The sequence below is a fragment of the Trichosurus vulpecula genome, chromosome 1, assembly GCF_011100635.1.
Source record: "Trichosurus vulpecula isolate mTriVul1 chromosome 1, mTriVul1.pri, whole genome shotgun sequence".
Taxonomy (NCBI): Eukaryota; Metazoa; Chordata; class Mammalia; order Diprotodontia; family Phalangeridae; genus Trichosurus; species Trichosurus vulpecula.
Window position 1 is genome coordinate 400590262 of NC_050573.1, and position 12369 is coordinate 400602630.

General features: G+C 42.1%; 1 protein-coding gene across 3 annotated transcripts in view; it reads right to left on the reverse strand.

The window, feature by feature from the left end:
* The window catches only part of CAPSL (calcyphosine like), a 51953-nt gene that overhangs the window by 13844 nt on the left and 25740 nt on the right, over positions 1-12369 (reverse strand). For 2 of the 3 annotated variants that reach the window (XM_036767242.1, XM_036767225.1), the window contains exons 2-3: positions 5329-5554; positions 155-332 (exon numbers count right to left, since the gene is read on the reverse strand). In XM_036767242.1, coding sequence (XP_036623137.1) covers positions 155-332; positions 5329-5465 — 315 coding nt within the window. In that variant the 5' untranslated portion in view covers positions 5466-5554. The remainder of the gene's footprint in view (positions 1-154; positions 333-5328; positions 5555-12369) is intronic. The other variant, XM_036767233.1, reaches the window with a different exon arrangement.

Here is a 12369-nt window from a genome sequence, read left to right on the forward strand (position 1 = left end):
ACCCTTCAATTCCAGGTTCGGAGTTAGAAGGGACATTAGATGTCACCTAGTCCTAGTCACCTTCATTATGTACCAACAGGTACCAAAGACAAAGACCACACTATAGAGCAAACATTTGGAAAACCAAGTACAGATGTAGTGCTCTGATACTTACCCTTAATGTGAGAAGAAATTCATTAAAATCTATTTTCCCATTTCCATCTTTATCAAATTGACTGAAGAGTTCTTGTGCTTCTTCTTTTTCCATCACCACAGCATAATCATTTAACCCTTTCACAAACTCTTTGAAGTCGATGGTTCGGCTGTTATCATCATCCATGATCCGAAATACTCTGAAGAAAACACACACATGCAAACACATACACAGCCACTAAGAGCAAAATAGGTGTGGGAGTACAAAAAAAAACAATGTCAAGGTTTTTCATCATAAAAATACAGACACTTTAGAAAAGAGATAATGTATGCATGTAAAGTGCTTTGCAAAACTCTGAGTACCATGTAAACATGAGTCACTAGCATTATTCCTCTGTTCTGTCTTGTCTGACTGAACTAGAACAATGTTTTCTAAACTTTTTCAAAAAGGGAAATGGAACTTAAAACAAAAAAGACAGGACATGCTGCAAGTTCTCTCCCTGAAATGAGCCATTAGCTAAAAGACATTATGGTTGTCTGTCTTCCATTGGGGAGAATGCAGCAATACCTACCATCCACAGGCAGGGAACCAAACCACGCAGAAATTAGGTCTTTGATGACCCCAGAATCCCAGGTTTAGAGTTGGAAGGGACAGTAAAGGTCACCTAATCCACCCCGCTCACTTACAGATGAGGTAACTGAGGTGAAGAGATATTAAGGAACTTGCCTAAGGTTCCAGGAGCTGATAAGAGGGAGAGCCAGGAGGCAAACCCAAGTCTTCTGACTACCCACCCAGCAAGTTCTCCACCTCCCCACGACAGCCTCCCTGCTAATGTTCATTTTCCTTAACAGGACATGGAGCAACTTTTCCCATTCACAGAGGGCAAGTCCATTCCTAGGTGAAGAGTCCCATTGTAGGAAGAAAAAAACTGGCTTGAAATGAAGACCAAACCACCAAAATGGGCCACAACATCAAGTTCTGACTGTTAGTACAAGACTGAAAGAGTCTGGTAGCCTTCCAAGTTATCATTGCCAAACTACCCTGTCCAGGAAAATTGAGGAATGGGAAAACTTAAGGGGATGTGAGAACTGTCTTCAAGCATTTAAAGAGCTGTTATACAAAAAAGAGATAAGACTTCCAGTAGTCAATCAATCACGGAGTGCATTTATTAAACTCTTAGTATGTCTCAGGACCTGCATCAGGTATTGGAGAGACCAAGGCTAAAACACCTCCCTGCCCTCCAAGAGCTTATATTCTGGAGAGCAAAGAATATATACATAGATACAGAATATAGGAGATACAAGAAATACAAATTAATTTCAGGGAAAAGGAGCTTGCATCTGGCGAGGAGGTTTGTGTACAATAGGAAGTGGAAAGTGAGCCGAACTTTGGAGGAAACTGAAGATTCTAAGAGATGGGCTAAAGAGGGAGGGAACATATTCCATGTATGGACAGCAGCCTGTGCAAAAGGCATGAAGATGGGAGATCTCATGTGTGAGGTATAGACCAGCTTGGCTGAATTTGTTCTATCTGTCTTCAAAGCAGAGCCCTAGAAGCACTGAGGAGAAGTTGCATGCACTCGATGCATGAACATTTTTCCAAACAATTAAACATGCCCAAAAGTGGGATGAGTTTGCCCCAGGATGTAGGCCACCCCATTCAAGGCCTTCGAGTGAAGTCTGGCTGACTACTTATCACTGATCCTGTAGATTTCTATTCTGGTACAAGGTCAGCTAGAACATCTTCTGCAACCTTTCCTACTCTGTGATACTCTTGCCCCTTTACAATACAGAGAGTGTTGAGAGAAGCCTTGTCCTAGCGAGGGCCAGCTGGGTAGCACCATGGATTAAGCACTGGGCCTGGACTCAAGAAGCCTGGAGTTCAGATCCAACTAAAGACACTTATTAGCCGTGTGAACCTGGAAAGTCACTTGACCCTGTTTGCTTCAGTTTCCTCGTCTGTAAAATGAGCTGGAGAAGGAAATGGCAAACTACTCCAGTATCTCTGCCAAGAAAACCCCAAATGGGGTCACAAAGAGTCAGAAATGACTGAACAACAACAAAAGGCTATTGACTAATAGCACCTTCATAATTTGCATAGGGAAGGGATAAGTTTTATTCTGGCTCAATTAATTTTAAGTTGGAGTGTTATTAATAAGATTAATAAATGCTTGTTGAATTGAGGGAAATTCATTACTTCTTGATAAATACTGTCTCTGGCTGACTCTTACCTACCTATATCAATCAGCTTCAAAGAATTCATAATTCATAATTTTCTATCTCCAAAAGAATATTCACTCTTCCTTCTTATAATGCAGAGTTGCTCCCAGTGTGAAAATCCATTCCCCAAGTGAGAACAGCAATGCATTGGTCAAGGTAAGCTTAGAAAGCTGCTTGGGGGTACGGAAAAGTTAAGTGATTTGTGGAGAACCATACAGTAATTGTGACCCAGAAGTAGGGTATGAAGTCAGGTCTTCCCAGCTCCAAGGTTGGCCCTCCAGGCACTCTGCCATGTGACCCCTAATTTAAGAGTCCCTGAGAGATGCCAGTTTTTTTCTCTGTTGCTACAAGTACAAGTCTTTGCATCTCTTGTATTTCATAGAATTGTAGGATTTGTAGCTGGAAGGGACCCTAAAGGGCCACCTTAGTAGAAAATGCAAAGGGAAGGGCAACCAACAGAGAGTGAACCTACCAGTTTCCTCCAGGAACAGAGAATTAAGGTGTATCTGGTCAGATCAATAAGCATTTATCAAGAACGTATTTTGGGGGCAGCTAGGTGGCACGGTAGATAGAGCACTGGCCTTGGAGTCAGGAGGACCTGAGTTCAAATCCAGACTCAGACGCTTGATACTTAAGAGCTCCTAGGCAACACAACTCCAATTTGCCTCAAAAAAAAAAAAGAATAACAATACATTGCTGACACAGCAGTCAGCATAGGGTGCCACACTTGGAGTCAGGAAGGAGGTTCAAATCCTCCCTTGGGAATTTATTAGCTGTGTGATCCTAGGCAAGTCTCAATATCTCTGGGCTTTCATTTTTTCGTCTATAAAACAACGCCTGCTTCACACTATTTCAGGGAGGCTCATATGAGATAGCTTGTAAAACGTTTCACTAACCACAAAACACCTTACAAATGTGAGGTTATTGGAGGCACTGAAGTGGGCATAAGACAGAGATGAAAGGTGTAGTTCCTGTACTCACAGTGCAAACAAGCTAAATTCTGCCTCCGTTCTTTAGATCAGAGATACCACTGCCACGGCACAACCTAGAAAGGGGGCCTTGCCCCACTCTAGGAAACAGTTGATGAGGCAATGAGTTTGGATAGTGAACAAAGATGAGCTAGATTTACACCAAGGATGATGGATGTGGCCAGACAAAACAATGACAGTGACTGTGGTGCCTTCATATCAGGGTATTAAAAGTTCCTGGCCCTGTCTCAGTCTGTCATCTTCAGCCAGCAGGACATGCCCCACCTTCATCTGCAGATCCACAGGGAACTATTGTCACTGCAAACTCACTAAGACAGCCTTGAACCCCAGGTCCCCAACCTGAAGGAGACTGGAGAACAAACATCTTTCCCCTCTCTGACCTGCAAAAATCTATTCTCCCTGGTCCCTGTGCCTCCCTCATATACCTGTTTTTTCATATTCAAATCTTTTCCTCGGTTTCTAGGAGCTGGGCTGTGCTCTGAACACAGGGGCACCCCCACAGACACAGCAGTAAACTGACCAATACACGGCCGAGGCTCCAATCCCTTCTCGAGCAAGCACAGGTCAGTCCAAAGCATAGCAGCTGTCAGACCCAGCAAGGAATGCCTCAGTGTTCCAAGGAGTTTCTCAGGTTCCTGAGAGTGCCTTTTCTTGGTGTCAAAGTTATGTAGTTGCCAAGGGAACAAGAGACATCTACTTTGGTCCCATGTGTTGATAGAACATAAGGTACTTTAGAGAAAGGATTGCCTGGTGTGTTTTTTCTTTGTTTTTGTCTTTTGTTTTCCCAGCATCTGGCATGGTACTTGGCCTAGCACATAGATGCTTCATGAATTCATGCTTAATTGAATCAAACTGTATTTGAGTAGTTTGAAGGGGCTACAAGATGATCGAGTTAGGAACAAACGGAGGGGGAAAGGAACCACTGTCCCTTCAAAAACCCGCTATCTTTCACAGTCAGAGAGGAAACAAAGATAAACTCAGAGCCTAGGTAGAGTTCTGGGTTTTTGTGTTTTAGGGTTTTTTGTTTTTGTTTTTATTGCTTGATTTAATAGAGTAGAGGAGAGGGGAGGGATGGAAAGAATAAACTGTCTCAGGGAGGTTGGGATAGTCATGCAGTCCTTTTCAGGTATGACAAAGAGGCTCCTCTGGACACAGCCACTAAGAATCCAAAAATTGAAAATGTCTTTTGAAATAATCTAGCCCAACACCCTTATTTTATGGATGATAAAAAGGCAAAAATGAGAGTAACAACTCAGATTTATTTACCTTTCAAGGTTTCATAAAATCATAGATGTAGAGGTCATCCAGCCAAATCATTTCACAACTGAGGAAACTCAGTTACAAACTGAGGAAACCAAGATCCAGTGCACGTCAGTGACTTACTTACCCAAGGTCACACACATAGGAGGAAGCAGCAGAGCTGAGGGTTTTTTAATTCAAGTCCTCTGGCTCTAAAGCTGGCCCTCTTTGCATTATTCCACACTGACTATAATCACAAAGTACTTTTTTCTCAACAACAGTCTGAGATAGAAAGCAAGCTCCTTGAGGGCAAGGACTTTCCAGGCTTTCTCTTCCCATTCCCAGCATCTAATACAATACCAGAACATTGCAGTATACATAGTACTCGTATCCTAGCTATGCATTGGCCTGTCTTTTTTTCCATTATGGCGTTGCTATATCCTTCAAGAACAGGATATGGATAAGCTCTTCCTTTGTATCTCCAGCACCCAGCCATGATGCCCTGCACATAGCAAGCACTTTATTAGTGCTCACGTTCAGGTGTATTGGATTGAGATAGGTAGCAAAAGTGTAACTACCCCCATTTTGCAGATGAAAAAACTAAGATTCAAAGAGCTTGAAGTGATTTTCTTGCTTCTCAGTGTAGAAATCAAAACGACTGATTATTGGCAAAACCAGGATTTGCCCCCAGTGCAAGTCTAGTGTTCTGGTCAACACACCACGATGTCACTGGTTGCTTCCTTCTTACCTGCCAAGGCCCTTGATACCGGCTGACCCCCTGGCTAAGCACTGGAGCCGAAGTCTCTCAATGGGGTCTGTGGCTGTAGCAAGCCTTTTCTTGGCCTGGATCGCCATCTCTCTGTCATGTCTTGCAGTCCCAGCCATCTGAAGGAGGATTTTCACAAGTCACCAAATCCTTCCTGAGGAGTTCTGCCTGGCAGGATGGGGCTGGGGCTAGAACCTTGGTCACAGCACTGTATACATTAGAAGAGATCAGTTATGCAGTCTGTACTTTATCTACACAAAATTTACATCAGGCTAACCTGGAGAGTAGCTCCCTTTTATTCATTGCTTGCTTTGTCATACCTTCACAAGAATTGACTCAGTTTCCACAATTTCCCACATTCAATTTTATCCAGTTCAATTAATATTTTTTATGGAGTACAGACAATGTGTCTGGGATATGTATCACTTATTTATCCATTCTTGGGTACAGCTGGTTTCAGAGATGAACAATACTCAGTAGCTCTAAAATATTCAGCCAATTTCCACTAGGTTTTGTTGGGTCATATATTTCAAAAACTAATTTTCTTACTCTGGGAGAAAACATCTCTATGAAGCTTTTGTATCTACCACCTGCCTCCCTGAATCAATGGCCTTAATTCTTACTCTTCAAAGACCTGAGCCTTTACTTTTGCATTCTTCTGCTTGGCCTGGTGATAAGCAGGACCCATAGGCACTAGCTCTCTGTTGATTTTATCTTTGCTGAAATTAGCAATTTGGTCTTGACTGAACCTGTCTGTGCCTATAGATTTCCCTTTATTGATTGGATTGTATTTATCAAGTCCTAATGAAAACCAGAGAGGCAGATTTGGTAGAAGATAGAGACAGAAAGACTGGGTTTGAGTCCCATCAATGACACAAATTGGCTGTGTGACCCTGGGCAAGTCACTTAACTTCTCAGTGTCCCAAGGCCACTCTCTAAGACCATAAACTGTAAATCAGTTGCTGACCTTCACTGGGAGAGAAACTTTCCTTACAGGGAACTCCCCCAACCTTTTAAATCACAAGTCAGGCAAAAACCAAACAACAACTAGAAAACTTAGAATGAGACAACCAGACTGAATGAAAAAACATGTAAAGACTTAGATGAACAGGTGCAGAATGAAGTCACTGAGTCAGGAAAACAGCAGACACTATTAGTATAGAAATGGAACTGGAAAGACCACAACTACAAAACAAACAAAATTAAATATTTCAAAAGTGTAAAGAACAAGCTTGGCCCATAAGAAGAGATGTGAGAGGACACCTCCCCTTACTGCTTGGCAGAGGTGGAGGCTTGCAGATGTTGAACACTGCATAAAATGCCTAAGTTTTTCAATATGTTGATCAGGGCTCTCCCCTCCCCACTTAAAAAAATTCTCTATTAAAAGGAATGGCTCCTTGGTAGGGGAAGGGTGATGGATACAAGAGGAAATCTAGGTGATGTAAAAAGATATCAGTAGAATCTATTATTTTTTAAAAGAGAAGCAGAATGTCTAGGACTAGGCAGATATATTAGTAACTAATTGAATCAGGACCAAAGTTTTTCCCCTTTTCTACTTCCTCATCCAGCAATCACCCAGTTGGGAAATCTTTCTCAAAGACTTACCCAGGTTAAAGACTGAATCAAAGACAGTAAAAGAAATTCTAAGTTTAGGCTAATAATAGGATTCCTGCTCACTGTATTTACTCAGACAGGTCTGGGAAAATGTGGATTCTCCCTTCTGGTAAACAGGTGATATGGAAATTGAGAAGTCTCTTTGACCAAGACTTGGGTGATCCAAGTCATTGTGCAAGACTCTTATTGGAATATAACCCACCTCTCATTATCATATTCATTCTCTCATTAATTATTAACCAATCAGAGTTAATTGCCACCTCAGGTGGCAGGTGCTCAGGAACACCTACTCTTCCAAGGGTATATAAACTGTGAGCCTACCACCATGAGGGGTCTTCGGCATTAAAGAGTGCCACTGACCTATTTTATTAATAAACATGCTAGGCTTATTAATAAAATGATTAAAGTACTCAGAAATGATGTCTCTCAAACGTTTTAAACATCACAAGGTGATGACCCTGCCATACTGTGCTCCAGTATGTGCTCCATCTAGAGCACTGTGTACAGCTCAGACCTCTCATTTAAGGAAGGACAGTCATGAGCTGGAAAGCATCCCGAGAACAATAGTCAATATGGCAAAGGGTGGTGAGTACAGGCCACGTGAGAATCAGATGAAGGAAGTGGGGATGTCCAGCCTTACGAAGAGAAGATTTAATGGAGCCTTCGATGGTTGTCCTCAATCCTGTTGGGTAGAAGAGGCATTAGACTAGTCCATCTTGGCCCCTGAGGACCAGGCCAGTCTAGCAGTTGTGAATAGAAGTTGCAGAAGCAAATTTAAGCTTACTATAGTCTTACAACTAAGCAATGAGAAATATCCAGATGTACAATGGGCTGCCTAGAAGGGTAGTAGGCAGCTTCCCCTTCACTAAAGGTCTTCAAGAAAAAGCCTGTCCTTTGGTGTAACCCCAGCCCTGAAACCTAAGTGACCAGAGAGCCTGAAGAGACTCAGCTACTTGATGAAAACTCAAAGAAGACTCCAAGAAGACTTGAAGAAGACAGAAGAGATGTCCTCTCCCCCCGCCCAGCATTCAGCTAGATCAGTGAGGATCACTGATCTAGCCACACCAATTGGCTTTGGGATTGGGTTTACATTAGGAAGACCATTTTTTTCTGAACAGAGGAATGGAGATACAGGTATGAGACGGGAAGGAAGTGCCCAGGGTTTGTTGGCTAATGTGAAATGGTCTTATAGGAGAGGAGGGAAAGTCTAAAACAGAGGTGTCAAACACATGATTAAAATGTAATTGGGAAATATTTTATAAAATGAATTAAAATACAATAGGATGTAGGTAATGTTAATTTGTGGTTTTCTAAGCCAAAATGAAATGCTGGGGGTCTTGGTTTAATAGCCACGTTTCTATTTGACACCACCATTCTGAAGGAATGGGTGATTTTGGCAAAGAAAAAAATCTTATTGGACCCTCCATTTCATTCCTTTCTGAAGCCAGAACTATTTAAATGTCATAGACCATAAACTATTGAATCTATTGAAAACCCTCCCTAGAATCAAAGCCTCAACAAATTCATCCTTCTTTTGCTTCTTATTGGACTCTAAATAGGCTTCCCAACTTCCCTTCTAGATGGACTCTAGTCCCTCTGCTTGGTCTCATACCTATTCCTATAGTTATTTGCTTAATATTTCCAGCCCGAACTTTGTCCCTACAGAATCATTGATTTGTTTATGGAACTAATTTGCTAAACTGGCACAGTCTCCATTCACAATTTTCCTTTCTTCTTCCTTATTCTGCTCTATTCCCTTTCTTTGATCAATAATTTACTTTCTTTTTTTTTCCTTTAAATCAGTGGTTGGAGCCAGGAATTCTGAAGTCTGTTAGCCATTCTGCTAAATCATTCAAATACATCTGTTGCTTCAGTGTTCACATCTTTAAAATGAAATAGTAACAGCAGCTGGCACCTGTCTGTCCAGAAAACTTCAAATTCCATCTCCTATGCCTTCGCACAGGTCATTCCCCATACCAAGAATGCCCTCCCTCTTCACTTTCACCTTCTAGCATCTCTAGCTTCCTTCAAAGCTCAGCTCCAGCCATGGCTCAGACATGAGACCTTTCCTGATCTTGTCCTACACCTCATGTCTCTCATCTATGATTACCTGATATTTTCCTAGTATCTACTTTGTATATATGTGTATGTGCACAAACTGCTTCCCCCACTGACAGGGCATGGGCTCTGGAAACCCCTTTGAATTCTCCTTGAATCTTCCCACTTGATCTGGCCTTTTCCTAAGGCTATAAAGCCCTCAAGGCCTCTCATTATCCTACTCTGTTACCCTTAACCTGGCCAAGTCCTTCATTGTCCCTTGCTTCCAGCTACTACTTCCCATCCTTGATCCTATCTAAACCCCATTCTGTTGGTTCCTGGCCTGCAACCTCTAGTCATCCCAGCCTACTGGCCACTCCCATCAAGATCCTCCCTAGATCCTCCTCCCACTACTTGGCCAACCCTAGATCCTTCCACAGTCTTTCCGTATATAAGATCGATCACGTTTCCACGAAAGTGCTCGGATTCAATCTGGCCTGCTTATATTAACATTACAAATGTTCAGATTCTTTAAGAATCTGGCCAATATAGAGTCCCTCCAAAAACCTATAAAAAATGACTCTGAACCAATTCTAGAACTGCAGAACCCACACAAGAGCAGAGGGAAGCAGGGCTCCAGCACAGGACAGCCTGGATGGTCTCTGGGTGAGGTCTATCCCACAGGGAGCTGTGAGCAGAGCAGAGCGGAGCAGAGCAGAGCCCAGCGTGGGCGGCACGGACCAACCAGACCAGGAGATGGGCAGAGCGTGCTCTAGCACCCTGAATCAGTGAGCTGCAGCAGTTATCAGACTTCTCAACCCACAAACACCAAAGACAACAGAGAAGGTTAGTGGGAAAAGCTGCAGGAATGGAAGGAGTTCACAGTTCCACTACCACCCCGGGGGCAGTGGAGGTGGGGCAGCTACAGAAGTACAGCTGCAGTTGCTTCCGGCCCCAGGCCCACCTGGTAGGAGGAATTAAGTGGTGGATTAGAGCAGGAGTGCACAGCCTGCTGAAGATCTAAGTCCAGTCCGGGTTGGGGGTTCTTGGGGAAGGAGCAGTGCTGGTGTGGCAGAGCTGGTGCATCCCCCCAAGCTTGGAACATAGAACTCTATAGTCTACAAGCAGTCATACCCCACTGAAAAACTCAAAGGTCAAGTTAGTTGGTTGGGAATATGGCCAGGCAGCGAAAACGCACCCAGATTCAGTCTCAGACTCTGGAATCTTACTTTGGTGACAAAGAAGACCAAAACATACAGCCTAAAGAAGTCAACAAAGTCAAAGAGCCTACAACAAAAGCCTCCAAGGAAAACATGAACTGGTCTTGGGCCTTGGAAGAGCTCAAAAAGGATTTGGAAAAGCAAGTTAGAGAAGTAGAGGAAAAATTGGGAAGAGAAATGAGAAGGATGCGAGAAAACCATGAAAAACAAGTCAATGACTTGCTAAAGGAGACCCAAAAAAATGCTGAAAAATACACTGAAGAAAACAACACCTTAAAAAACAGACTAACTCAAATGGCAAAAGAGCTCCAAAAAGCCAATGAGGAGAAGAATGCCTTGAAAGGCAGAATTAGCCAAATGGAAAAGGAGGTCCAAAAGACCACTGAAGAAAATACTACTTTAAAAATTAGATTGGAGCAAGTGGAAGCTAGTGACTTTATGAGAAATCAGGATATTATAAAACAGAACCAAAGGAATGAAAAAATGGAAGACAATGTGAAATATCTCCTTGGAAAAACCACTGACCTGGAAAATAGATCCAGGAGAGATCATTTAAAAATTATTGGACTACCTGAAGGCCATGATCAAAAAAAGAGCCTAGATACCATCTTTCAAGAAATTATCAAGGAGAACTGCCCTGATATTCTAGAGCCACAGGGCAAAATAGAAATTGAAAGAATCCATCGATCGCCTCCTCAAATAGATCCCCAAAAGAAATCTCCTAGGAATATTGTTGCCAAATTCCAGAGCTCCCAGATCAAGGAGAAAATATTGCAAGCAGCCAGAAAGAAACAATTTGAGTATTGTGGAAACCCAATCAGAATAACCCAAGATCTGGCAGTTTCTACATTAAGAGATCGAAGGGCTTGGAATACGATATTCCGGAGGTCAATGGAGCTAGGATTAAAACCAAGAATCACCTACCCAGCAAAACTGAGTATCATGCTCCAAGGCAAAATATGGAATTTCAATAAAATAGAGGATTTTCAAGCTTTCTCAGTGAAAAGACCAGAGCTGAATAGAAAATTTGACTTTCAAACACAAGAATCAAGAGAAGCATGAAAAGGTAATCAAGAAAAAGGAATTGCAAGGGACTTACTAAAGTTGAATTGTTTTGTTTACATTCCTACATGGAAAGATGATGTGTATGATTCATGAGTCCTCAGTATTAGGGTAGCTGAAGGAAATATGCATATATATGTATGTATATGTGAGTGCGTATGTATGTATATATGTATGTGTATATATATATATATATATATATATATATATATATATAGGGAGAGAGAGTGGGCACAGGGTGAGTTGAAGATGAAGGGAAGATATCTAAAATAAAATCAAATTAAGGGATGAGAGAGAAATATATTGAGAGAGGGAGAAAGGGAGAGATAGAATGGAGTAAATTAACTCGCATAAAAGTGGCAAGAAAAAGCAGTTTTGTAGGAAGGGAAGAGAAGGCAGGTGAGGGGGAATGAGTGAATCTTGCTCTCATCAGATTTGACCTGAGGAGGGAATACCAACATACTCAATTGGGTAACTTACCCCACAGGAAAAAAGGAGGAAGAAGAAGATAAAAAAAGGTGGGGATGATAGAAGGGAGGGCAGATGGGGGTGGAGGTAATCAAAAACAAACACTTTGGAAAGAGGACAGGGGCCAGGGAGAAAATTCAATAAAGGGGGATAGGTTAGGAAGGAGCAAAATACAGTGAGTCTTTCACAACATGAGTATTGTGGAAGGGTTATACATAATGATATGCATGTGGCCTATGTTGAATTGCTTGACTTCTTGGGGAGGGTGGGTGGGAAGGGAAGAGGAGAGAGAATTTGGAACTCAAAGTTTTAAAAACAGATGTTCAAGAACAAAAAAAATGTTTTTGCATACAACTAGACAATAAGATACACAGGCAATGGGGCGTAGAAATTTATCTTGCCCTACAAGAAAGAAAGGGAAAAGGGGATGGGAGGGGAGTGGGGTGACAGAAGGGAGGGCTGACTGGGGACCAGGGCAACCAGAATATATGCCATCTTGGAATGGGGGGAGGGTAGAAATGGGGAGAAAATTTGTAATTCAAACTTGTGAAAATCAATGCTGAAAACTAAATATATTAAATAAAAAAGAGCTGAAAAAAAAAGAATCTGGCCAATATGGTGG